At 47.7% G+C, this 27,728-nt stretch overlaps 1 protein-coding gene across 4 annotated transcripts in view; it reads left to right on the top strand.

Moving 5' to 3' along the window:
* Positions 1 to 27,318, top strand: part of IGFBP2 (insulin like growth factor binding protein 2) — a 49,450-nt gene extending 22,132 nt beyond the window's left edge. For 2 of the 4 annotated variants that reach the window (XM_015868792.3, XM_015868793.3), the window contains exons 2-4: positions 21,806 to 22,029; positions 23,084 to 23,224; positions 25,270 to 27,318. In XM_015868792.3, the coding sequence (XP_015724278.1) occupies positions 21,806 to 22,029; positions 23,084 to 23,224; positions 25,270 to 25,437 (533 nt within the window). In that variant the 3' untranslated portion in view covers positions 25,438 to 27,318. Of the gene's footprint in view, positions 1 to 8,352; positions 8,856 to 12,529; positions 12,597 to 21,805; positions 22,030 to 23,083; positions 23,225 to 25,269 lie in introns of those variants that run through there. The other 2 variants (XM_085552241.1, XM_085552242.1) reach the window with 2 other exon arrangements.
* Positions 27,319 to 27,728: the final 410 nt, after the last annotated feature.

Genomic DNA, 27,728 nt, shown 5'->3' with positions numbered 1-27,728 from the left:
ATCAGATGCTCGGAGGCCCTCCAGCCCAACCTTGACTTCGTCCAAGGATGGGGTATCCACCACCTCTCTGGGCAACCTGTTGTTTCATTTTTGCTTTCTCAGACCCTTTTTTATCCCCTTCTCCAAATGCTTCTTCTGCTGCTAGAGTTTAATTCCTTTTCTCCAAGCCTTTTTTGATCATGCAGCTCAGCACAACCCTCATTTTCAGGGTAAGCTGCTACAGAAACTGCTGCTGTTCCTAGCGGGTCTTCCAGGTGGGAATCCTTGTATGAAATGGGTTTGGATTGCTGCCTGTTTGGCATGAGAGCAGAAAGAGGGGCAGGGTCACAAGCTAATGTTGTTCCAGTGCAAGAGTCAGTGAAGGCATGGGGGGAGGGAGGAGGGAGAACAAAGGGAAGAGTGTCTTTGGCTGAAATGAGAGAGCTGTTGCTTGAAGCCAGGAGTAAGACAGTATTAGATATAATTGAAGTAGTGGAATAAGTGGTAGAGAGAAGGCAAAGGAACGTGGGGATAGCTGCCTCTGGACATCTGTACATGACCAAACAGCTGTCCTAGGAAGAAATTACCCTGGCTGGGAACTGGTTAGGGCAGGTTTACTGAAATGCAAGAGATTTCATCATGCGGTTGCAACTTTTTTTTTTCTTTCTCCCTCCCTGTAGGCCATCTGGGGATTTCCTAGCTGATCCCGTTCATGCTCCTTCACTGGGCACTTCAGATCTCTCTGATAGATGCCTGTGAACAGCTGTGGTGGAAGAGCATAGACCTAGCCTAGCTCATTAAGGGAAAATGAGTTCAGAGCAACTAAGGTGATTTAGAAGCATTAATCACTGCCTTCAGTGGGAGATAAGGGTTGTTTTTTGATAGGCCAGTGCAATGAAGGCATGATGGATCTGGTGAAGTAGGCAGATGGCCGCTATCTTCATGGAAGCAATGAAATAAGATTCTCCATTACCCTTGGCAAGAGTCCTTTGCCCTGCTGCATTGCTTCAGCAAAGCACTCTCATCTTCCAGTCATTAGTCATCCGCTTGTTATTTCATTTTGTGGAAGAGATTATAACCAGCTGAGGAGGTAGGGCAGCACAAGAGAGCAGGCTGCCTTCCTATACCACTGTATTGTTGCTTTGTCTTTGCCTTGTTCTCCTTCCAAACCCATGGCCATTATGACCATACAATGGAGAGCAGGCGAGAACATTCCTTATGGTGAGTGGAGCAGCCAGTCTGGACTTGTGCAAGACTAGTTGCCTCATTCTGGAATTACACTATCCATTGTGGAAAAACAAGAGCTGGAGTTGGAAGTCCAGGACTCTATTCCTGGCTTTGCCACTGACGCCTGCATGATCTTGAACAGATGACCTTCAGTTACTCCAGCTTGCCTCTCTGCTCTGTTGTAAGCACTGGGACAGTGCAGTGTTGGTTTCAGAGTGCTTTGAAATCTTAATGCATTTGAGGAGGATGACGAAGGCCTCCAAAGCAGATCCTTGTCTGTAGTGCAGCCTCTGAGTCTCAGCAGGCCAGGAGGACCAGCAGTAGCAGGTGGACTTGAGGAGCTCTGCTTTAGGACCTGAACCTGAAGATCCTTATTAGCTATTCCAGCCATGAGGCAATGAGATAAGAGGAGAGCTGTGTATCCCCAGAGGCCTGGCTGGTTTTTTTTTCTTTGAAGAAGGATTTGGGAGACAAGATTATCTCTAAATGGGTTTGTTCAGCAAGTTGTATGCTGGAACTCCGTTGTCCTCAGAGGACCTCAGGTCAAGGTGGTCATCTTCGGTGATAACAACAGCATCTGACTATCTTAGATATGGAATCAGATTTATGACTTTCGGGAGGGAGGCCATATGACCTTTGCTCCTGGTGTCTTGAGGTTCTTGCAGGCCTGAACCTCAGTGTCTGAATCTACTGACCAACTGGGAGCAATACTCTCCCCATGAGTAGAGAGCTCACTGCAGCATGACTTTTCTTAAGGGCAAGCTGGAGACTACTGTAGTCTCTTATGTGCCTAGGCTCACGTACATATTGGCACGTACACCTCTTTGATATGAGAGACGATTGGGTTGAGAAAATGCAAATGGCTTCTGCAAAATTGCTGATTCTTATTTTATGGGAGGAAGAAGAGACGCACCCAGATTTTTCCTGAAAGTCCTGAGTTTGAGGAGTGCCTAACCTCAGCCTCGCTCCGTAATCTCACCATGCCTGGTGCCAAGCAAGAGCAGGAGTTTTTTAGCAGGCAACAAGATGATACGGTGAGGTGTGTTTGCTGCAGGCAGGCAGGGGCAGCTGTCTCTCCTGGGGTTTTGCATGGGGTCAGCTTTGCTTAATCTGCATTGCCTGAGATAAAAAGCAAGTCAGCCACACAGCTCGGGGTTAGTGCCTGGGGTTGTCTTGGTTTGGGCAGCTGCAGTGCATTGAGGCTTCTTGTGAAGAGGCAATACTTGGAGTGAGGCAGGTGAGGTAATTGCTACAATCCTCTTCCTCTCAGATTTCACAAAGCAGCTCCTGCCTTTTCAGAGCTGATGAGAGAAAGAAACCTCTTGCTGCTTTGTTGTTGGTTTTTTTCCTTTTCATTTAGCTTTTATGTGCAGGGAGAAAAAAAAAAGGGGGGGGGGGAGGGGTTTACTTGTATGGTACTAAATGTACAGTGTCAGAGCAAGGGATTTGAACCTAAATATCTGGTGTGGCTGTCCTTGCTGTTGTTACAAGGGCATCCTTTTATGTGCTGGATTGATCTAGCAGTCATTGTCCAAGGATGGGAATTTTATGATCCTTTTTTGTACTTTGGGATAAAGTGACTTCCTTAAGGCCTCTTAAGAAGGGGGGAGGTAGAAGAGCTTGAATCCAGTTCTTTTGAATCCCTGCTCCTGAACTTGGCCCTGAGGCTCTTAGTTAGACCTTCCTGATGTCAGGAGTAACTCCCCTGGAGTCAGTTATATTGCTTCAGTGTAAAGTACCTTAAGCAGATTACAACCAGGGCCACAGGAGCTGTTTTCAAGGACTTTACTGTGAAACACAGCACACAACAATTGGAATGGGAGCAGAAACAAAGGCACTACTGAAAGCAAAGCTCTTTGGCCTCACAGTCGGTATCAAGAAGGGCACTGGGACTCTTCTGTCTACCAGCATTCATTCTTGTCTTAGCCTAATTCATCCTCTTTTGTTTGCATTTGCTGTTTTTTTGGACAACGTTGGTTTTGATGAAGAAACATGCCGGAGCCTGTGACTTCCATAACAAATGCGTTCACTGGGACAGCGTTCTCAGACAGACCAAGGATGGGGACACAAGTATTAAGACATTGATGATTTAATGATCTTAATGAAGGGGCCTTTGTGGTGGCGCTTTTGCATAGTGGTGGATTTATTTATTTATTTTTATTTAATACTAAATCAAAGGAGTGGGATCTGAGGGCCTGCGATGAGGAGTCAAGGTCCATGGAGCTGGTGACACTGGGACCTCTTGCATGTAGACCACATGAACAGGTAGCACTGTAATCTTGGTCCTCAGCAGTCTAAGGTGGCAGGACCATTTGGAGATATCTAAGGAGATGGCAGTTCATATAAGAGCCTAGGAAAATAGCCATGGGAGGATAGATTAAAGCTGCAAGCTGTGAAATGAGAGATGGCAGAGGTTGTGTGGATGGATCTCTATGTAATGTTATTAGAAAGATAAATGTTTCCAAAATAATATTGCTGTGGGAGCTTAGGAATGTATCTTTATATCTAGGAATACACATTGGCAAACACATTGTATTAATAAGGTAAAACAGATATTCCTGGATGTAATAGCACAGATTTTTTTCATTAAATAGTAACAACACCAGCAAATGGAGGAGCTATTTTAGGTTTTGTTTTGGTAACTAGTGTTGATGTTACAGAAGGGCCTGGTTGTACAGAGGAATCTTGGACTTAGCGCTCATAAAATGGATTCCTTTTAAATTAAATGGAAGCCTAAACAAATGTCAGTCTGGAACTAAGATACTTGTCTTTGAAAGGGCAAACTTTGAAAACTGAAAACAAAAACAAAAACCAAACCTGGCTGGTGAAGTCATCCGGGTAGAGAAGCATGGGAATGTGAGTGTGGAGGACGTGCAGCCTTTCTCCAGGTCAGAGGTGTGGGAATTCACTGAGCTGGGGATCCCAAGCAAGAGGAGAGAGCTCAGTAGGAATGGGCTCCAGGCTGAAGCTGATGGATAGCCACCTTAAAAAGGATAGTTGGGATTAAGCAGAGCATCTGTAAGGAATGGAAAAGTGGACTAATCAGCAAAAAGGGGAAGAAAAAAAAAAAAGGCATTGTCTTAGAGGTCAGGAGGGGTAGGGATAGAATGAGACTTGCCAAAAGTCAAGCTGCGTTAGGCCTGGCAAAGGAAATTAAAACAAATAGCAACAGGTTTCTCAGCTATATAAATATTGAAGCTGCTGTGTTGTAAGGACTTAGTGGAGGTTAAAGATGATGATCTAGGTATGGCTCCAGCATGAACTAGCCTTCATTTCAGTTCTCAGTGCAGTCGGAGAGGATGAGGGCATGGAAACTTTAAAAATTAATGGGAGAAACAGGAGACAAACAACTAAATAGAAATTGGTTGGAGAGCAGAGGCCAGGAACTTCCTCAAGTGAACAGGACAGAAATTTGCTGTGGCATGAATGCAGATTCCTAGGTCATGGTGGTAAGTAGCAGATAGGGACCCAGTATATGGGCTCTCTGAAGGAGATACCAGTACAGACCCCCTCAACATGACCTCAGTAGTGGATCTTGTAACGGATCTGAGGGAAAGAGTAATTAAAGATTTGTAGGTAAACGTTGAACAGGTGGAATGCACTGGGAACTGAATAGAGGCAGAGCATGCTGGGCTGAGGCACTACTTTGATGAATGATGCTTTTCATTTAAAAATGAATCAACCCAAACCAGCAAACTGCAGTGATGGCTTTGGTAGGTGTGAAGGTCTTCAGCGCTTGGTTGCACCAAGTTGGGATCGTTGATGTGGAGAGCAAGTTCAGGAAAACTTCAGAAGAGTTGATCTGAAGGGCTGGCAGTGTCAGAAATGGGGTACAATGCAGTAGTACTCTGCTGGGGCTTGCAGCTGGAGACCAGGCTAGGGACTTTGAACAGGGCTCTTTGCAAAACCCAGTCTCACCTAAAAAACCATAGAGAAGCCTCCAGTGGGGGGGAGGGAAGTGTTAACCCCTCTGAAAGCAGCTGGCGAGCCCTGGGCTGCAGTCATGAGCTTGGGAAAAAAAAAAAGATGGCTGTGGGCCGGTGCAGGTGCAGAGAAGAGCTCCAGGGGAGCGGGAGCCTGTGTGGTGAGGACAGCTTGGCAGGGGAGGACTTGGCTGCTCCCTCATGATATGGGAGAGAAACAAAGACGGGGAGAGCAAAGAGCGCTGTGAGCTAGAGAGGAGTGCTGGCATGAGGACAGCATGCCATAACTCAGCCCTAATAATATCCTATATGAAAACGTGGCATCTCCTGCTGGCTGGAGTGCTCTCCTTGCAGAACATCTCCATGTGGCACCTGGAGGGCAGGGCAGCAGCTTTCCTGTTCCTGTTGGGTGATACCATGTGGCTGATGGCATGGGCTGATTCAGTGCCTTGGGACAGCTTTACACCACCACCAGGGATGGGTTTTTATCCCTTATGCAAAAACTATAATGATCTTTTAGTTCTCTTGCATGTTCTCCTTACTCTTGTCATTGCCCAGGGTAACGTTGTGCTGACCTTGCCATGCCAGCGTTCCTCCAGCTTGGCAAAGTCACGGGAGAGTCGCTGTTAAAGATCAATATTTATCCACCAAATGCAAAATAAAATCTTACTCCCAGAACTTGGGGTCTGGTTCAAAGTGCGGTTGGATCTATGCTAAAATAATGTGCCAGGTTTGCAAGAAGAGCTGAATTATCAAGGGAAGTGGGGTTGTAGAGGTTTTTGCTGCTTTTGTCAATCCTGTTGTCTAGGTGCAGGATCTCAGTTTTCTGCCTGTTTTCTTTTTGGGTTTTTTCTTTTTAATTGTAAGAAGCCAAGCAGCATGACATACTTAGAGAAAATTTCATGTATTTATTTATTCACTGAGATTTTATTGCTCAGCATTTCAGGGTAGCAGAAGTATCCTGTGTTTATTTTCTGTAGGCTCTAGAGTTTGTCCTGCAGCAAAGCAGAATAACTCCAGCTTTAATGAAAATAGGGCATCTGTGCTTTGTGACCTTAAACTTCCAACAAAAGGGGGCTTGCAGGGGGATGGAGAAATGTCAAATGTACAGAAAGTGGGTGTTTGCCATGGGGAAACTGGGGAAGCTTTCTTTTAAACAAGGCTCTTACACAGTGCTGATAACAGGTAATGTGACCAAGTTAGGAAGCCTTTGATAGTGAAATAATTCTTCAAGAGGAAGTATTAGGTACACCCTTGGAGGCCTGCAGCCCCCAGCAGAAATAAGGAAAGGACAGCTAGCATCTCTGGTACTTTAATTGCAAATGAAACAGAAGTTGGCAGGAAAGAAATCGAGATGTCTCATGCCTTGAAGACCTCCAGGAGTGGTGCTTTGTAGATTGTTTTGGGGTAACTTATTCCTGTGACTTAATTAGGGTTAGGTTTTAGGCATTTGCTTCTCCCCCACCTCTGAGCTCTCTGGTGCAGTTGTGCTGCACTTGGGGTGAAGGAGCAAGGTGTGCACTTCAAGCTATTTATGGCTCACTTGACAGCTGTGTTCTGAGAACATCCCAGGGAAGTTGATGGTTCTTTTTGTGCCAAATATTCATCAGCATCCTGCCATTTTCCAGTTAATTTGCCTGGATGTCTTTTCCGATGACTCCTCACTCTTTCCACCACCTGATGCTCTATTAAGAGTTTGTTCCTTTGTCTGTCTCTGGGGCTGTTTGCTGTATCAGTGCTGTGTTGTTTCCTGTCTTATTCAAGGCTTTATGCTATCTTCATCAGTCATGGCAGTGGATCAAGGCATCTTTTATGAGCAATCAGCATCTGTAGACCTCCATTTTACACATAATTCCACAGTAACAGGTCTCATCTGAGCACTGCCTGCTCTTTAGTGGAGGTACTTGTTTTGGGGGCCAGCCCATGCAACATCAGGTCTTCTAGATACATCCAGCTCTGGTGCTCTTGGTTGTCTTTTTTTTAGTTTTATGGTCAGAAGGAGGAAGGTATGTCATCCTTAAGCCTGGTCCTGTTCAGATCCTAGATTTGTACCATATGAATTCCTGTTTTGACTTGAAAGCCATACCAGGAGAAGCTATTGCAGCCCTCATGTAAACTGTGACAGTGGCTGATTAATTGGATTATCCATGTAAGTTGCATCCAGTAAATATTTTTCATCTTAGTAACAGTTTTGCATTTGGAATGGTCATGAATTCCTTTTTAGTCTTTGTATACTTATCTATAGGTGAGAAAAACATTTTCCCTGATGGCTTTTTTTCTTTTTGTCATCTTATCTTTGCACTTTATCCTAAGGAGATGCATCATGCAGCTTGATCTGCATCACACATACACAGAAGCAGCAGGTACAGCTGACAACCCACCCAACTCCCATTTTTTGCATGCTGGGTGATGAGACCCAGGGTGGAGGACCCAGTTTGTTCCCAGTAAAACTGGACTTGCCAGCTCTGCTGCTGTTTGTTGCAATAAATCCCAATCTCTGAATTTACCTTAATGTTATTGCGGGTGTTAAATGCCACCCATTGCTACTGACTTTAAATCCTTCCCTGCAGGACTGCCTGCCTGCTTCTCCTCCAGGCATGTTTTCTAGGTGATGCAGGAGGAGATGTAGAGAAAGCAGCCTCCACCTTGGCTGCTGCAGCTTTAGGGATGCCCCTGGTCTGGAAGAACTTGATGCTGATCAGACCCTTACCAGCACAGGGACTGACTCAGTGAAGCTGACAGGAGTATGATCAGCCTCACAATTTTTTTACCGTGTACTCAGAAGGAAGAGTCCACAGTGCAAGCAGAAATGTGGGTGAATATGGCTGATACTGTCCATCTTGAGGTCTGCTCAGTGGAAGAGGTCTGCTCACTGGGTTCATCTGTTTGCCAAGAGCAATGCACGTTTTCCCTTCCAGCAAGCCTTCCAGCTTCAGTGTGGCTGATATCATCACTGTTTACTTGATGAGGCAAAGCACAGCCCCAGCAGAGAAGTGGCAGAGAGGCTGTGGCTGTGCTTTGTGAAAGGCAGGGATAAAGGTGAGGGAGAAAACAATTAGGAAATAACAAGTATTTTGGAGCAGAGTTGGAGAGTGGATTTTGTCATGTTCATAATGGTAAATAGCCGGTTAATCAATGCCAGATCATCTGTTGGACATCTTAATTACTTCAGCCTGTGCCAGACACCGATATCCTTGAAACCTGAAAAATCCCATTAGAAGGTGCTTTCATTGGGATCCAGCCAAGGTGCTCTGCAGGCTTTTGCAAAAGAGCAGCCTGTGATGAAAGTGTGCTGATGGGCTGGAGCTGCCATGGTGGTGATGGGGTGGCACTGTAAAGGTCTCCAGTCATGTTGGAGTCCCGCACAGCTTGTCACAACCCGGTGACGAATCCCTCGTGAGCTCGCTCTGGGGTGATGTCCCAGCTCTCAAATTGGATAGCAGTAAGAACTGCTGCTGTTTTCCATGTGCTTTGGCTTTGTTCCTGTGCCCTTGGCCTGTGCCAAGGCCTTCTGTATTTGTGAAAAGGTCGGGCATTTTTCTTTCTCTTTAAAGCAGAGGTGTCCTGGCTCCCAGCCCCTTGTGAGAGCTGTAGTTGATTTCAGAGGTGTGATGGAGACCTGTGTGACAGGCAGCAGGTGTGTTCTGCTTTCTGAAGGTCACAGCTTGATGAAAGGGTCTTTGGAATCTTTCTCAACAGTATGAAGACCTACCCTTGGATGATAAGGTCAGTCTTACTGCTAACTTGTTCTTGTGGGGCTGTAAAGCTGTGAATAGTGTAAAGGAGGAGAAGGTTGGCTTTTTTGTTTCATTCAGCATCTCATAAAAAGATCAGACAGCATGTCCAGAGGGGCAAACATCCTTGATATAAATGGTTCCTAAGAATCATAGAATCATTTGAGTTGGAAGGGGCTTGTAAGGATCATCTAGTCCAAAAGAAGTAGTAGAGAAATTCATAGAGAATGGTTGACTATGAAGCATGGAGATCTGTGTGCAGCATCTGTCTTGGAAGGTCCCCAAACCATTGGTTTTTCAGAAGTGGAAGGAATCAGTCCTTGTGCTTTCCCTAACATCTGCTGCTGACCATGGCTGTAGCTGCTGATGGTGGTCCTGCACTGGAAGAATGTATTCCTTGGCAGGGAGTCATAAAGAAGAGTCATGTGCTGGGGCTTCCAACAAGCTGTGTGCAGCTGGACCGACCTGCTTGTGCCTCTGGGCAAGCATCCGTAATGGCCAGTTGTACTTGAAGCTGCTCAGTCTCTGCACAGTGAGCATTGCTGCTGCCTCCCTCTTCTGTCCCCTTTATGCTGTGCTCAACACTGGTTAATGTGGGTTGCATGGAAACCATAGTTTGTGGGACAAATGACCCTGAAGACAAGCAGTCAGAGGGGTCTCGCGTCAGGTTTTGCTTTTTGTGTACTGTAGTGTCTAAACTCTCCACCTTCAGAAGGCAGAATATCTGTGTGCAGATGACTTTGGTTTTATTTTTTTTCCATGGGTAGAACCCAGCAGAAATCACTTTGAAAGCTAAGGAGGGAATTTCTGATGTGAAAGATGTACAGGCACCATAAGGACAAGCCTCCCCACTCCCCAAGAGAAAGGGAAGAGGACAGGAGAGGTTTAGAAGGTGTAATTTGCTTACATCTTCCTCCTGAAGGAGACCAGAATAGCTTGTCTTGTTGAATGTTGTTCTGATTTCTTTTGTGAACTCGAGCTCACAGCAATACCCAAAGCCAGTTTAGGGTAGGAAGTGCAGAGCTTAATTGCATTTTGACCCCTCTCTTTTAGCTCTCCTATTCAGTTTTTTCTTCTTCTGGGCCTGAAGTCTTGTTGGACTTGAGCAGGAAGGACTGGGGAGCTCATTCAGCTACTGCTAATGCGCCTTGCTTTTTGCCTGCTTCAGGGGTGGCTTTTGTGTGCAGACATCTGAGAAAAGATACCAGGCAGCAGGGATAAAAGATGGCCGAACTCAGCACCGCAGCATGAAATCAAACTGGAATGTGGCACTGGGAGGGCTGACAGTGCTTTTAATATCTTACTCTGGAAGGAGTGGGAGCAGGCACAGGACACGGATGCCTGTTTTCATTGGGAGATTTGAAAGGCAGAGTTTTTACAAGGAGGGGTCCGAGCAGTGCTGGCAGAGCAAGGCTCTGTGTATGGGTGGAGGGCGGGCTGCTGGTTGGAGAGGAGATGGCTGGGGCAGCTCCGGAGCCAGGACTGAGATGCTGCCGGTACCAGCCCATGCCAGACACATTGTGGTCTGAGAACTGTGGAAGGATGTTGGGCACAGATTCCTGGGAGGATGCCTCAGCCTGGCAATGCCGCCCCAACTACTTCCTGCAGGAGGGAGCAGCCGTGCTATGCTGCTGGGAAGCATTTGGGGCAGCTTTGTGAGGAGATTGCCAGCTCTGCAGTCAGTCCTCCTCTCCTCACGGGCAGGAACCAGCATCTTCCAGCTCAGGAGCTGGCAAAGGGGCGTTAAGGACCTTAGTGCTCCCTGGAAGGGATTTCAAGCACCCCATGCATCACATCCAGGCTTCCTGAGTTGGACTTCTCTACTGCTCAGGCCACCTGGGAGGATGTGCCCAAGAAGGCTTGCAGTGTAATTGTTTGTGAGTGGAAGCTGGCACCCATGCAGCCTGAGCTGGGTGGATGGAGGGGGTCGTGGGGGCTGTGTTTTGATTCTGCCTTTCCTGTTTGTTGTAACTTGGCGGAGGCAAAGTTTTGGAGGCAGCAGGGGTAGGGAGACCTTTTCCTCTTCTCTTTCTTTTCTCCCTGGCAGGCTCTGCAACGCCTTCCGCCAATAACATTGATTTATTTTTTTTTCCTGGGAGGGTCAGAGTGTGGGGAGATGGTGCATCAGAGCTCTGTGGTGTCAAAGAACATACAGCAGGGTACTCAGGTCGGGGTTCATTGTGCAGGGGGGAGGTGCAGCAAAAAGCTGTCCCAGCAAGCAAGTGACTGCAGCAAAGGCTTTTCTGTTTCAGGTGGGATTTCTATGGGGAGGAAAAAAAAAAAAACACCCTTAAAATGAAGGAAAAAACCCACAAACACACAGAACGCTCTCTTCAAGGCCTGTTCGGAAAATGGAGATAAAGCAGCAATAAAGTCAAGTGCTCAATTAAGCCAGATGTACGTGCTCTAAAGCAGTAACAGATGTGGCTCCAATGAAGTGCAGCTTTATGGACTGAGTGCTGTGGGGGTGGGCGCATGCGCCTGTGCTTTGTGATGGAGCGGTGCAGTGATTTTGTTCTTGGAGCTTCCAAAAGTCTTTGGTAGGGGCTGGGGGGATTGATGACAGCACTCTGAGGCAATTCAGCTAATGACAGCCTCTCACCTTCATGCTCTGACTCCCTTGATGTGCTCTTGCACAAAGTCCTGTGCCTGCAGAGTTGAGTGCCTTTGAATGATCCCAAATTTGGAGATGCAGAAATGTTATAGAAAGTATCAGGGTTCTTTAGGCTGAAAGGAGATGGATGAAGGATGAGTAAAGCTTGTTGTTCACGCATTGTTTGCCTTTAGTGCAATACTGTGAGTAGCCAGCTGAGCAGCTGGATTTTGGCGTGGGGAGGCTCAGCTGTTTGGTGCTCAGACCATTTGCAAGATAGGTTTGGAGAGGGGCTGAAACATTGGTATGGCACAAGCTAGCTGAACCTGTGCAGTGTTCTGGGGCAAACTCTATGAGAATATCTGTCCATTTGGAAGCTAGAGTATCCCCAAGCATTTTCTTGTAGAAGCTCATTATTTTATGATGGTGATAGTGCAGACATAAGTGGTTTGCTGTCAATTGGGGATCTCCCTATACTGTAAAGGGCTCTTTGTCACAAGCCTAGGTATCTTCCAAGCTTAATTCTTTGTGTGATGGCCAGGTCTTCCCAACGTCAGCTCTGGAGCTAATGGAAAAGCCCATTGGGAGCCAAGCAATGCAGGGCAAGGAGAGCTGTGTGGGTCAGGTGCACAGCAAACATGCTCAGGCACTTGATGCTGCATGATTTGGCTGGTTTTATGCCTGCAGCATTGTGAGAATGTTACAGCTGCCCTTCTGGCCATTCAGCTGCTTTATCACATCACTGGTTTGTGGTGGTCTGTTTTCTAGGCATTGCGATGCCTCCCTCCTTAGGAACGCAGCCAACTGATCTTCCCCTTTCCTTTCTTCCTTCCTCGACCGCAGTTTTATGACTCTCACTTCCTGCCTCTTGCTCAGCGGGAGGCTGCGTCCTCCTGAGGTTGGAGTTCGGGCAGCTTCATGGGTGGTCCAAAATACAGTGTCGTTTGGAAATAAAACAAGATCCGTCCCCTTTCCCTACAAAGGCAGGAGCCCGAAGTAGTGACACAGCGCAGCAACACAGCGGGCTGCCTTGAGCTTACTCCTCCCACTTGTGTGGGAGGAGATTTCCCCTTCTGAACTCCAAACGCCATCGATCTGCCCATGTTGTTGGCTTGGAAGGGTGGAAGTCAATAAAGGACTGTAAGGGTAACAAGCATTACCTGCATGTGCATGGCTGTTGTATTCCATATGCTGTCATTAGAGATCAGCCAGTCTGCTGTACGTTGCTGCCTTCTGCTAGCATGACTGTGTATCTGAGCCCTTCATGAAGTTACTGCACGTGTCATTCAGCAGCAGGACAAGTCTGCAAGGCTTTATTTTGGCAGATCTCCTGTTTGTTTGAACAGTGGTTTCCTTTCAGTGAGGCCTCCTTGCCTAAAGATTGGCAGTTGTCTGATTTCAGTAAATGGTAAATGTGCAATCAAGACTGGGGTCAGTCCCTTCTTGTGTTGTTTATAATGAGAGTTGAAGTTCAGTTCTGTCCCTACATGGGAGAACATGGGTTAAGGAAATCCAGCGAAGGGACTGCCAAATGGTGAAATATTGCTCCAAGAACTCTGTGGGAGCTGAACAAAATGTTTTGACGTAACCTGAAACAATTGCAAAGTTGTTTAGTTGGGTCATCAAAAGCACAATCTGTGAACACCTCAACCTGGAATTTACATGTGGGATATGGCAAATCTGTGATGGCTGCCATAAAGAGGGAAGGATAATATCTGTGAGTGTTGTAGACAGCTGGGAGCTGTTGGTGGGCAGAAGAGGCTCAGCTAAATAGAGCAGATGCTGTCTTTCCACCTACAGTTCTGTGCTCTGATTCTATTCGGAGGCAGTTGTGCTTTGTCTGTGGGGAATGCAGGTTCCTGGGGAAAAATCCGATATAGGGTTGGCTTTGAGAGCTGGTGCTCAGCCAGGGGGCTACATGGGGACAGTAGGTCTGGTGGGCCTGGAGGTGGCGGTGGTGGTAATTGCAGTTAGGGGTCTGGCATGGCTTCTGAGGAGAAGGTAGAAAGGAATTGCCGTAATAACAGCGTGTTTTGAAAAGGCAGACTTGGAGGAAACGCGCAATGAGATTTGGGTGGGTGGTGAGGGGAGCCCTGGACTGAGCCGCTGTCTGGAAAATTGACTGTGGAAAAGTGAGATGTTATTTAAAAACTAGTAACACAAATGGCTGAAGTTCATTCCATTTGCATGCAATAGTCATAATAAGTGGAGAAGCCAATGTGGCTGAAAAGGGAGTGGAGCAACACCGGAGATAGATGAGAGACAGCTCAGGCAGGCAGGGTGGGGCACTGCTCTGGCCTTTGGGGCTTTGTATTTTCTTTCTTTCCTTCTTTCTTTTTTCCTACTGTTCTTTTTCTTCCTAAATTTCAAGCTTTTCTACCTTTCTGCAAAGCAGAAGGTCAGACTTCTGGCAACTTGGTGTGCAGCCTTCCCAGAAGACAAATGGGAATGCTGCTGTAGGTTCGTACCCCTCCTGCCTCAGCCATTGATCTCGGTGGGAGTTGTGATTGGGCACTAAAGGGCACAGTTGGATTTCCAGAGTCAGAGTACACCTTGCTGCTGAGCCAAGTCATCCTTGAAGAGCTGGAACAGGAATGCATTGCTTTACCCATGGAGGAAAAGCTCTTATGGCCAGAAATGACCACTGGACTATCTCTGCAAACTTTTAGGAGAGACAAAAAACATTTTGCTCAGCCACCTTCATTTGGAACAATATTGCATTTTCTTTAAAATTGAGAGAGATGAGTGGGTTTGGGGTGTTCATGAAGCTCTTCAGCTTTGGAAGGGGCTGTTCTTCCTTTGGTTGATCTGCAGGGCTTTGTACCCGGGAATCATCTTTGCTAAGACTCCTGTATCCTACAGTAGAGAGGTGCAGCATTCCAGTGCCAAAACAACATCACTTACATAGTAACTAACTTGGTGAATTATCATTTGAGGCTGCAACAATGGAAGATCTTCTTTGTAGTCCAGACTATGAGATACAGTAGCCTGAATGGGTTTGGTCTCAGAGATGACCCTGTGTTTCCTAACAGACTTCAGTGAAGCCTGAAGGAAGTGAATGAAGTGGTTTTGTGGTCTGATTTCATTCTGGAAACTCATAGGAAGTGAGGATTTAGGGGCTTAGCTTATACTGTAACATGGTGCAAGCTTTTTGGAGTGGCTGGGGGGCACTGAAGACCACAGGAATGCATGCAAGTGACAGGGGAAGGAAGGCAGAGAGGTGGCCTGGTGATGTTAACAGCTCAGTTCATTCACACAGAAGCCCCTAATGACTATGAAGTAGCTACCCTAGGGATTTTACTAGCAGGGTCGAGGTCAAACAGAGAAGCTGCAGTGCAATTAATTTAAGCTTCGAAGTGTTTTTGAGTTAATTCATTTGGTTCTGCTGGGAAGATTGTAGCTATGTGGAGGGCTAATCAGAGGACTGTGTTGAAAGGGCTGAGATACGGCTCGCTAGCAAGAGAGAATGCTTTTATATAGCAGGGAGCTTGGAGAGCCTCACTCAGCAAAACCTTTCAAACACGTTAACATATTTCCCTTGCAGGCTGCCTTCACACGTGTTGAAGCTGTGTGTGTGTGGTTCTGGGGGGAGGGGGCTGGAAAGGATCAGTATGGCTTTTACATGCCGCTTTTAGGACCAGATTCTTATCAGCATCTTGGGAAGTAAGCAAGTGGAGATGGGCAAGTCAGCTTGGGTGCTGTGACCAAGGTGGGGTCAAACCACTGTGCCCAGCCATGAGCCAAGACCTGGATCTGCTGTGGCATTTAGATGTCTGGGGCATCACTGCTGTAGGCACATTTAGGGATGATGACTGCAACTTTGCAGTTCCGTCTTCAGAGGAAGAAGTAGAAAAAAAGGAAAATGGGATGATGAGTGGATGTTGAATGAGTGGATTGCAGAAGCATTTGTCTGCATTTTTGAGGGACCCAAGCAGTGCTTTCCCTATCATTCTTGACACAAAGCAAATGGCTGATGCAGGAGGGAGCAGGATGTCAAACAGCGTTTTTGAGTTGGCTGCTGGCAGTAGAAGGACTGGAGCAGACCCTCCCCGGAGGTGCTTCGTGCTCTGCTGGGCCCACAGGGAGTGGGCTGGTGATGTGCTTCGTGACCCATCAGCTGAATCTGTTGGAAAAAAAGCTAACAAAATAAGCCTTGCTATTTTATCTCTCTTCAGCCTGGCTGCACATTTTCATGAAATGGTGGAAACATTTTCAATGACATGATTTTTGAGAATTCTGTTCCTGTTTGAGATTTAGTTGGCATTTGCTGACGTGTTTGTAGATACACTGGGAGGTGGAGGAGGACCTAATAGGGAGACAGGCAGTCATGCAAACACATGCAGAAACACATAGGAGGTAGGCTGTGTTAGTCCTGTATCCTTGGGAAACCAGTCTGCAAACATGATTTTAAAAAAAAAAACAAAAACGTTTCAAGTGAAGCTTGGGGAAGGGACATTTCAATACCTCTTTCACCCTTATCTGGCATCATCTCTGTTTTCTTATCACTTTAGTACTTGCCCTAGAGTGCTGGAGGAGTTTGAGTGTGATGGGGCACAGGCACACAGTATGGCACTATGTACGTATATTTCTGGCTCTGTGCCCAGGTGGATGGAGGAGGGAAAGCTGCTCCTTGCAGCCACCAGGAAGGGGCAGAGAGAAGAGTTAAGTGGCTGCTGGAGGCTGCGCTGCCCTGAGTCAATGTCTCAGCATTTTGCAGGAGCATAAAGCATTTCCTGCTAGACAGCCGAGCCAAAGGAAGGCACTGGGTGCCCCTTGGATCACCCCAGTGGCTCAGGGCAGGGAGAGGAGCTTGTGAAGCAAGCCCTGGCTGGGACATAGCGTTCCCTCCTGCCTCCTGCTGCTGGAGATGGGCTGAAAAGATTGGATGGCAACAAATAAAGGGTATTTGACGGCCACAGGGTAGCTGTGGGTTCTTTGTGGACAGCGTATCGTGGAGGTCAGGCCATGTCTTGGAGACCAGAGTGGGAATTTCCTGGCTACAGTATGCAGCCACCTTGCTGGCTGGCATGGGTACCCCTTACTGCTGTGTTCTCTGCAACCAGATGTGCTTAAGTGTCAGCATCTGAAGGGCACGTGTTAGCTCTTCAGAGATGGATGAGGCTGGCTGGAATGAACAGGGCAGAGACCAGGAAGGAGTATCTAGGTGGGATTCCCACATCATTCGTACCTGGGCAGCCTGATCTAGTGGCTGGCAAACCTGCCTGTTGCTTGGGTGTTGGAACTAGATGATCTTCAAGGTGATCTTCCCTTCCAACCCAGACCAGTCTATGATTTCATGGTAGCTGTTAGACCTGGTCTAGATGCAGCCGGTAGTTCAGTAGCTTCCCGGTTGTTGGGACTTGGTGGGACATCTGAGGATGAATTACTGTTCCCAGAGTTCTCTCCAGCTCATCTCTGTGAGAAGTGTCCTGGGGTTGTATGGCTCTTACACGCATCCCTTCTGCACCCTTTTTCTTCTACACTGCATATTGCTTGCGCTCCCTCTGTGGCATTTTCCCATTGTATTTTGTGAAGTGGGGAGTGAAACTTGATTGGGTGCTTTGATTTATTCTGCCTCTGAAGAGCTGCATGAGAGCTGCATCCAACCTGGCTCAGTTGCATGGGGTTGAACCACACACCAATGTCCTCATGCATTTATGAGACTTGGTTGATACTGCACTGGTCCAGTATGGTCCAGTGTTGTCCCATTTGGCACTGGTAGGAAGCAATCTTGGGTCTTTTCTGGGATATGGTGGGCCAGAGGGCCTGGAGGGGACTTTGTTCTTGGCAGCTCTTGCCACAAGGAAATTGCAATGTCAATATAATCCCTGCTGGCAAATGTTTCTTGAGGTATCTGAGCTCTGGGTCAACAACACCCATACCATAGCTATTGAAAAGGAACCTTTGCCCAGAGCTCTTCTTGAAATGCTTTGCAGAAGGATGAGGCAGAGGTCACTAGGGCTGCAGTCAGGGTTGGTCTGCTACTTTTCCCTCCTCATTCTGCAAGTTCATCACTGGCCATGGCTGTGGTGCATGTTCAAGGTCAGGTTTAAAGGCTCTGTCTGCTCTCAGGCTGCAAAAGACAAGGGCTGGGCATCTGGGGCTGGGGAGCAGAGCTTGTTAAAATAACTGTGTGTATCATAGGAAGAACACCTCCCTCTCCAGGATCATTAGTGGGCCATAATGTTCTTTGGAGGTGGAGAGTGGTAACTCTGGTGGGGAGATGTGAGCTCGGGGCACATCCTGGGCACAGATCTGAGGGGCTGTGGGCAGGGTGTTGAAGGTTACTTGGGTGAAACTTTCTGTGGGTTTGAGATCTCAGTCAGCACTTGAATGCTATATAAACACTCTGGACAGATAAACATGTGCATGCAAAACCTCTCAGCAAGCTGTTGTTGGAGGGAAGTGAATGTGGAGGGAGAGCGGCGCTGGCGAGGGCAATGCGGTCCTTGGCACAGCGCAAACTCCCTGTGATGCTGCGGTGCTTGCGGCCGGCTGAGCCCTGTCCTGTAGCCTGCATATGCTTTGGGGCTCTCCGAAAGGATGGAGGTGTGTTTTTAATGTCAGACAGCTGCCTTTCTTTGCATGACGCTTTTCTGCTTGCAGCTCAGGGAGCAGCGGATCCTTTGTAAGCCTGTCTGTGTTGGTGGAGGTGCCTAAAGGTCTCAAATCAGATTCTGAAAACTTTCAGTGCTGGAAATTGGTAGCAGTTCTGAAAATGTTGGCGAGACTGCGTGGCTCGATACAGACGTTAGCTGATGGCCATTTGGATGTGCTTCCACCTCAGCCAAGTCCTCGCCCCATTGAAGCTAATGGGAATTTTCCTTGAAAAAAGCCATAATAAAATTGCATTTTCTTGCCACAGAGGAGGTGTTTCATGTGTTCAGGAGAACTTCAGCTATCTGCTTTGATTCTTGCCACACTTGTCCCGCCCTGCACAAAGCGCTCTACCTTTTGATCCAAAATAGCACAGAAGATGTTTTCCACATGCCATAGGAAAATGGAAGAACTATAAAACATAATTGTTTTGGAGCTTGGCACTGCTCTGTTCACAGATATATTTAGTGTGAATTGAAATTGGTCAGCGAAAGGGCGTTTGCTGGTATGACAAATGGATTAAGGTTGTGTATCTGACTCGATTGCATACCTGCCCATCCCATTCTGGTGGGGTTGGCAGGTGACTAAACTGGTCTATAGTCACAAGCAGACATGGACGCCTCTTTTCTCTTGAGTGGCATTAAAAAGTTTTATTTGGCTGTGAATGGCACTATTTGTCCCTTTGTTGTTTCAACATCAAAACTCAATGTTTCTGCTCCTGCCATTGCTGCCTAGTCCCTTTTAGCTCTTCAAAATGAGTCCCGCCAAACCTGAGACTCTTCCACGAAGGAAAGGTGGGAACTGATCTTCTCCATCCTGACCCCTTTCCTATTTGCTGGAATGGGGGGAAGCCGTGACTGATGGCTTGAGTGAATATGAGTAAGAGGATGGGAAGAACAGGTCCTTCTTGACCTTAAGCCATCTCTGGTAGTCCCAGGTCAGTAGAAATCCTAAGGAGCAGCATGGGCTTCAGGAGAGGGAAAAGCTGTGCTGGAGCTCTGGACTCAGCCCAAAGTGGATCAGCCCAGCTTGGCGGCAGGGAGGAAATCTTGCAGTCGATAGCAGCTGGACCTCTTTGGCCTCCACTCTGGGTTTGTTCCTGTGGCTGGTGCCCGAGGAGCCAAGACCAACCTCTCCCATCCCTGGGTGTGTTTGTGCACATGGGCTTGCACGCTCTGCTCCCACCAGGGGTTTTCTTTGGGCTGATATTTGTTAGCATTGGAAAGTGAGAAAAATGAGTGAAAATATTATCAGAAGCAGGTTTTGTGAATGAATCAGCCGACAAGAGGCTTACCAGCTTGCCTTGATTTACTAGAGTGGTGCTTATTTGGGCAGATGTCTATATATTTTAGTTGGAGGCAGGAAGGAGCAAGAATTGATTGGGAAGGTCACTGCATCCATCACACTGCTTCTCTGTTGCTCTGTACCGCTGGTCTTCTGAATGGAGCTGGGCACTGCAAGGCATCCAAAATGCAGCTTTGCTACACTTGCTCTCCTCATGTTGTTGATGGATTCATGTCAATGAGAAGATGACAAAAGAAGTCAAAAGGCTGAAACCCTCCTAAACTGGCTCACTGGGATTCAGCTCCTGGCTAGCCTTGCCCATCTTCTGCATGGGACTTTTTAATTTGATCCTTTCTGAAGGGCAGCCTTGTGGCCTTCTCTCTTCTCGCTATGTGTTTCTAATTAACAGGGGAGACTTGTGGATAAACAGAGGATTCCTGCTCAAAAGTATTCCTTGCCCAGCTTCTCGGATGATGGCCAAGGCAGCAATTGCCAGGCAGCAGCCCAGACATTGAGCTCGCCCATCTGGCTATCAAGCCTCATCCAAGTTCTTGTCTGGAACCAGTATTGAGGAAAGTCACGCACTTTGCCAGATTGGTTTTGCCCCATGTTTGCTTTTCAGTTGCTACCTAAGCAGCTTAAAAACTTGCAAACAAAACTCATTTAGTATTTCTGGGAAGTGCACTGATCCCAGTACAGGGAGATCTGAGGCCAAAATCAGGAGGAAGTTCAAAAGGACGTTGGACAGATCCACAAAGGATGGAGTCCATTGGTGGCTTTTAAATCCTGTCAGGCAGATGCAATTTCCAGCACAGATGTGCTGTTGCTACTCGTCTCTAGTGCAGGTTGGGAATGGTCCTTCTGAGGCATGTCCCCAAGCAAATGCTGATGATCTGTTGGGAATGGGATGCTGAGATGTGTCTGATCCAGCCCTCTTGGGCTGCTCTGCCATCAGTCTACAGGCAGCCACGTGTTTTCTGAGTAATTGTGGACAAAACTCTTCTTGCATTTTCCCCTTTGGGATCCTAGGGTAGTAACACACTATGATGCACTATGGAAAAGAGCTCAGGAAGCTGTGACATAGATAAAACATTTGTTACAATGATTTTATTTTTTTTTTTACTCTGTATCAAGATGGTACAGTTGTGTGCTGGTAAAACATCGCAATGCAGTTTCTAAAAGGAAGGTTGGATATTAGGAAGAACTTCTCCGAAAGAGTGGTTGGGCACTGGAATGGGCTGCCAGGGAGGTGGGGGGTGTTCAGAAAGTGTGGAGATGTGGCACTGAGCGATGTGGGTTAGTGGGCCGTGTTAGTGGTAGACAGTTGGAGTGGATGGTCTTGGAGGTCTTTTCTAATCTTAGAGAGTCTATGGTTCTAGATGTTAAAATATGGATGCTCTGCATGCTTGGGCTTATAAAAAGCAGGGTGGACTCATAAGTAAAGTGTTATTACATGAACTAAAGCATTGTGAGCCCTCTTTCCTTCATGGTTTAATGTGGTTTCTTATTATGAGTATCTAGGGTGCTGGTTGGACCCTATGATCTTTGTGGTCTTTTCCAACCATTATGATTCTATGATGAAGCAGATGCCAGAGCCATTCTGGGCTGTGTTTGCTGATGATGTGAGACTGAGTGCTTTGGCTTCCCCTTGGTATGTGAAGATGCTTTGTGTTTGTCACCTCTATAGGTCCAGAAGGACAAAGCAGAGGGTGGAGGAGGTGAGAAGAGCTGGGTGTTATCCCAGCTTTTATGCCAGCTGATTTTGAAGTGGCTGGATTAGGTAGAGGTCTTGAGGTGGAGCTGATATGTGCCACATAGGGTGGTTCTGCTGTCGGAAGAAGTGGTCAAATCCAGCAGTAGATAGGCTGCGTGCTAGCAGCTGAATGAGTAATGTACCACATGACAAATGATGTGAAAGATGATATGGCAAGGATGATTACTGAAATGGCAGGATCTCTGCGGGAAATTAGGGTGGCCATAAAAAAAGAGGCGAGGTATTTTTGAAAGCGGTCCTGAGAATTTATTTTAGCACATTAATATTGAGTAAGTATTCCTGGAGATACTCTAGGGGATGATAGATGGACTCAAGGTATTGTTACTAATCACTGTGGTTTTCAGTTTTGGAGCAGAAACACACTTGGCATCTCTAACCCAACTGGACTTCTGATGGGAAAATTACATTCTTCGGGAAGTAATTTAGAAGGTCAAAGAAAAACCAGAAAGAACTTCTCCAGCAGCGATTTCCCCTGCTCTCTAAACTGTCTTTTAGCGCGGTAATAATAACTCCAGAATGAAAGAATCTATTCTCACCTTCCAGATGAAAGAGCTAATGCAATTTAAAATTTTTGCATGCAAAGATTTTATGGCTTGGTAACCGGCCACGCTTGAAAGTGATCCAGGATGGGATGAACACATGAGAGGCTTGGCTGAGCTTGACCCTTTCCTTGTCTCCTCTCTCTCTCTCTCAGACAATGGTGATGACCGGGTTGAGAGCATCCTTGCTGAGAACCACGTGGACAGCACTGGGGGGATGTTGAGCGGAGCCAGCAGCAGGAAACCCATGAAAACAGGCATGAAGGAGCTGGCGGTGATGAGGGAGAAGGTGAACGAGCAGCAGCGGCAGATGGGCAAAGTGGGCAAGGCCCATCACAACCACGAGGACTCAAAGAAGTCACGGATGCCAACAGGCAGGGTGAGAGGAGGAGGGGGGGGAGGCAGAGCACAAGGAGATGCAGAATGCAAAAGTGACATTTACAACAAACTGCCTTTAAAAGAAAAAAGATGGGAGGGGAAAAAAAAAAAAAGAAAAAGAAAAAAGAAAAAGAAAAGCAAACGTTTATTTTGGCCTGAAGCTGGGGTTGAACACACCATCTGATGAACTTTGATGTGCTGGCGAGGAGGCGTTATTTTCATTGCAGCTTCACATTCTGACAGCAGAGCTGGAGAAGGGGGGTCTTGCTGGCTCAGCACCAGCCCCCGCAGGGCTGCGAGCATGCTCCTTGCCTGCAACCCAGCTTCTGCACACCCTTTTTTCCTTAAGTAACTCCCCAGGGATGGCCTGGGGGATTTATGGTGTGGGACTCTGCCTGCTGTGCAGACTGAGGGCGAGCCTGAGAGTAGGCTGTGGGGTTGTCAAGAAACAGAACGGTGCCCAGTGTTGTACCTGGCCTCCTGCCCTCCAGTCCTTGGCCATGGTTTCCCTCTAGTGGGCAGCTTGGTCAAGGCAACTAGATGTCACAGGGATGGAAAGCTACCCCCAAAAGCTTTGTAATACATCTCCATAAACACAGGGTGTTTATATCTGAGGAGCGCAAGGACAGAGAGGAACTTTGAGAACCTAATCTCCAAGGAACAGGCAGAGCAGCTGTTTGTGGCCTCATCTCCCTAATGTACACTTCATGTGCTGTCCCAGATAAACCTTGCTACTGCAGTCCTTTAGGTCAGATTTAGCTTAACAGGCTGATGTCTGTGGGACAGATGTGTCTCCATGGCATGGTGCTGCTACCATTGGCTTAGGGAGTCCCCACAGTGCTGCCACTTGTCTAAGAGGAAAACAGCAGATGGCAATGAGGTACAGAGGCTAACACCAGGTGGAATTTAACTGGACTGCCTTGGCTGGGTCTGAGGGTTGGGGTTAGGTTCTGGGTTGCTCTTTATCACGAGAAGATGTGAGGTTATGACATGGCAAATGGTCACTTTACTAGAACTTACATTTGGTTTTTATTTATTTTCTTGTCTTTTTTCAGACCCCTTGTCAGCAGGAGCTGGATCAGGTCCTGGAGCGCATCTCTACCATGCGGCTGCCGGATGAGCGAGGTCCCCTGGAGCACCTCTACTCCCTCCACATCCCCAACTGTGACAAGCATGGCTTGTACAACCTCAAGCAGGCAAGTAGGGAAAGCTGGAGCTGGCTGTGCTCCTAGCAGCATCCCTGTGCTCAGCACTGCATGGAAATTGAGCCCTAATCCTTGGGTGGCAGGAAGCAGGTCCCAGGGTGTGGGGACTGCCTGTCTGCTGTCCAGACCTGAAACATGGGGCAGTTGCATTTCTCATCAAGTTGTCACCACTAACATGATGAGAGCTGAGCTTCCACTTATCCCTTGTACCTCTGCAGTGTAGTATACCTTTGGTGGTTCCACCACAAATTAAATGATTGTATCATAGTGGTTTCCTAACAAGGGTTACAAGCTGCACTACTGTCTGCTCCTTTCTCTTGCCTCTTCCTAGATTGAATGTCTGCAGCTTTGCAGGAGGACAAGCTTGGGGGGGGGGGAATATATATTTGTGTGGTATGTGTACAGAGAGTGATGAGAGATGGTTCCTCTGCTCAGTTTGGAAACAGGAGCGTGCTGAAGCTTTTCTGGCATGAGCCTGTCCCAGGAGAGGCTTGTACCTGTGCCCTAACTGCTTCCTTTCCTCTCCTTTTCATCCCCACATCTTCACTGAACAGTTTTGCCCAGCAAAGCTTTGCAGCCAGGAAAAATCAACCTTACCAGATGCGGGGCTTGGATCAGAGCTGGATGCATGATATCTGCAATGAGAGGAATGGTCACAGGCTCTGGGGACATCAGCAGATGCTGCAGTAGGATCTGCAGCCAGGAGGAAGCTCTCTTAAGCAGCAAAGCACCATCTGGGGGCTGGCTTGCATTGATAGTACCTGGATGCGAGCACCTCTTATGGCTGTGCAGAATGATCTCTTGGAGAAGACCCAGACATCCTGCTGTTTTCATGGCTAAGCCATTTTTGTTTAAGAGTTACTTCCACCCTTTGGTTGGGAGCATTTATTCAAAAAAGAGAAACACAAAAATGGTTAGAAAAGAGCAGATTGCTCCGAGATAATCTTGCTTTGTCCTTTCTCTTCTCTGCATTATGCAGAAGTTGCACATTGGCCATAGCTGCAGAAAAAGAAAACAAAAACGCTGTCTCTTCCGCCTGCCCTGGGTGAGGACAAACACAGGGCCGTTCCCAGTTTTCCTTCCATCTGAGTTTCCAGAGCTGAGTGTCAGCTCCTTTTCCTTGGTTGGAAACCAGATGCCAATAAAAGCATTCCTGGCTGCTCCCACCTCTTGTGGGTCAGCACAAGGTGGAGGGTGCCTTAGTGTGCTCTCATGCTGGAGAGCATTTTTCATTTTTATATTTTTTACCTTTTTTACCCTACTTTTTATACCCCTGAACAAGGCTGCAGTCCAGCTGCAGAAAATGGCTTGAATTCAGCTTTGCGGAGTGCATGCCGAGTCTGCTGTGGGGGCTGGATCCTGCTGTGCCGTGTTCAGGGGTGGATTCATTTTGGGTATGGGGGGATGAGCACCAGGTACAAGGTGCCTGTAGCCTTGCCAGGGCAAGGGGTGGATGATAGCCATTACAGCAAGAAACTTCACTCTTAGCAGAGCAGGCTTTGGAGTGTAGAGGCCACGTTCATGCTTGCTGTGGTCATTCCTGTGCTGGGATTGAGATCCTGTTTGCAAACATAGCTGAGTTTGTCTGTGGACCTGTGCTGTGATGTTTAGTTTGTTTACTCCGGTTTGCAGACAGAATGAAGCTTATGTAGCTGCTCTATAAGCCTATTTCATCCCTACTCACCCAGGGATTGCTGACCCTGTAGGTGCTTTCATCCACAGCTGAAAGAGAAATGTAATTTGGGAATGAGTGTCCTCATGGTTTATTGAAATCAGCTCAATGGTCCCATGCATAGGATCATTAAGGTTGGAAGAGACCACTAAGATCATATAGTCCAGCCATCCATGGTTCGAGAGAAGAAATTCCAGTCCTCAGCTGGAGTGCCAGAGCAGTGATGCTGCTACAGCACAGGCTTGGTGCAGCATCCTTAAGTCCAAGCCATCTGTGCTGAATCTCCAGAGAAACCATTGGGGGTGATGGTGGTCTTCTCCCTGTATCTCCTCAACTGATTGCTGCCCTGTCCATCTCTCTGCAGTGCAAGATGTCGGTGAATGGGCAGCGTGGTGAGTGCTGGTGCGTGGACCCCATCCATGGGAAGGTGATCCAGGGTGCGCCCACCATTCGCGGGGACCCCGAGTGCCACCTCTTCTACACAGCCCATGAGCAGGAGGACCGGGGAGCACATGCCCTGCGGAGCCAGTAGATGGATGCGATCCTGCTTGCTGTGGCCCCGGTGCTGGATTTTTACATGGGTTTCAGCATGTCTCTTTTAGGCTCTGGAAGAGACCGGGGTTGAGTCCTGTGTGCTGCCCTCCTGCTGCCCCAGTTTCTGGGGAGGGAAGAGATGACAGGAGGGGAAGGGTGGGGGGGGGAGGTTGCAAGGAGAAGGGACTGCTTTCCTATAGTCTTTTGCCCAATGTCAGCCAGAGAACCAGTCTTTTTTGCTCCTCGCCCCGTGGCCCTGCCCTCCCTGCTGCTTTGTGGCATCTTCCTGCAGGCAAAACACCTTTACCATGGGTGGGAGGGGGAAAGAGAAAAAAAGAAACAAACAACAAAGTTCCATTTCCCTCTTCCTCCCTCCCTTCCCCGAGACCAAAGACTGTAAATACTGCCTCTTGTGTCCTGCCTGTCCCCTGTGCGTTGGTCCTGGTGTGGGATGTGGTGCAGGAGGGAGGGAAGGAGGAAAGTCCCCACTTTCCAGTCGGAGAGTGGAAGCGTGATGGGGCTGCGTCCCTCGAGGGGGCATCGCCAGGGGATAGGGATGAGGCAGCCCCCCCGAACCACCCCTGGTTGCAGCCAGCCCTGCTGCTCTGGGAGGATGGGGCCTTTGGGTGACTGTGGAGCTGAATGCTTGGTTTTCTGAGGGGTTTGGAGGGCTGCTGCCCAGTATTTCTTAGGATTGGCTTAAGCTGAGGGAGCTAAAGTGAACTTGCCGGGGCTGGGTGGAAGGATGCCTGTGTAGATTTAGGATAATAAGCCAGGGAGTGTCTCTCTTTCTTTCTTTCTAGATAGGAAAAACCCATCTAAAACCTGCACTCCCAGCAGCTGCTCTTGTCCCTCCATTTTCGCTTGGGACAAGAGTGAGCATCTGCTTTTCAGCGCACACTTTTTTTATTGTAAGTACAGTATATATCATGCTTTGTAAAGGCCCAGACACACGCACCCCTCTGCCCACGTGCATGTTTGTATAGGTTAAATCCAAGCAGTTGCAGGCGCTCTGAGATGTTTTGCACTGGATGTGCCGCTCTGAGGACCGATGTGTCTCTGCCATTACTTCACCTGTTGATTTCTTTCTGTACAGAACACACCGACGCTGAGAATAAATAACTTCCCTGTCGCCGAAGCAAGGAGACTTTTTCTTCCTTCCCCCCATTTTTAATGTGGATTCAATTTGCCAAACAATTGCAAACATCCTTATCTTTACTACAGTAAGGGGAGATGTGGAGTTTTTTTGTGGGACCTTGGGCAAGGCTGGGAAGGACCCACAGAGGGGTTGAGGGGTGCTGCCAACATGCTCCCCTTGGGGCTGTGGGACAAACACCACTCACCTGGGGGTTTGGGGCTGGGGAAAAGAAAGCAAAAAGCCCCAAACTCTGCAGTAATGGGAGTGCTGGGGTTTGTTGCTGTATTTTTTTCCTCCTATGCTCCCCCCCACCTTCCTGTCCCAAAGTTTTCTAAGCGCAAAGAGCATGGACAGTTTGTGCAGATTGAACCCCTCGTGTCCTTGCAGGAGTTTGGAAGCGTCAGTGGATGAGAAAAGGAAAATGCTTTGAGGCTGTGGTGGGAAAGTGATAGAAAGGAGTGTGTGTATGAGAGAAAGGGGGAGTGAGAGTGAATCAGGGAGAAAGAGAACGTACCTGAACGCAGAACTGTGTAACTGTAAAAATGATGCTACCTATCTTCTGTTAACAGCCCACGGTGTTCAGCTTTTCCATGTAAACCATGCACGCTCTGGCTGTCAGCTGCAGTTTGTACTTTTTGTTTTGTTTAGGAACCAGGAAGTTTTCTTTTTGTGTTTTTCTTTTCTCTTTGGGAGAAGCTGAGCTGCATAAAGTTGGAATAAATTAAATGGGATGCCAGAAAACTGTCATCTTCCCCCTCCCCAACCTTCTCTATTAAATAGAGCATGTTTTCTTGCCTGATGCATCACACACAAACGAGCTTTTGCCCTGGGGGGTGTTGTAAATGCTGAGCTCAATGAGCAGCACTGGGAGTTTGGTTTTTACCCTTACTGGTCCCAGTTGTGTGAGCTGGGAAGCACTGGTGTCACACTATCCCCTCTCTCTTCCTGCTCTGTGGGTGTTTCTGCAGTTCTGCACAATGCAACCATGCCTTTGAGTGAGTCCTCTCAAGTCAGCATCTGCCCCACATGTGTGCGGAGGCAGTTTTGCTGCCTGATAGCAGGCAGGCTTGGTGGAAAAGGCTGGTTTTTGGCACACTGTGCTTGCTGGGAGGGGGGCAGTAGGAGTACCCTGTTCAACCTGGGAGCTTTGT

Source organism: Coturnix japonica, chromosome 7 (assembly GCF_054131305.1).
Source record: "Coturnix japonica strain WE chromosome 7, WE-NBRP24, whole genome shotgun sequence".
In the NCBI taxonomy this organism is placed as follows: Eukaryota; Metazoa; Chordata; class Aves; order Galliformes; family Phasianidae; genus Coturnix; species Coturnix japonica.
The sequence above is the reverse complement of the archived record's forward strand: the minus strand, read 5'-3'. Positions and strand labels throughout refer to the sequence as shown.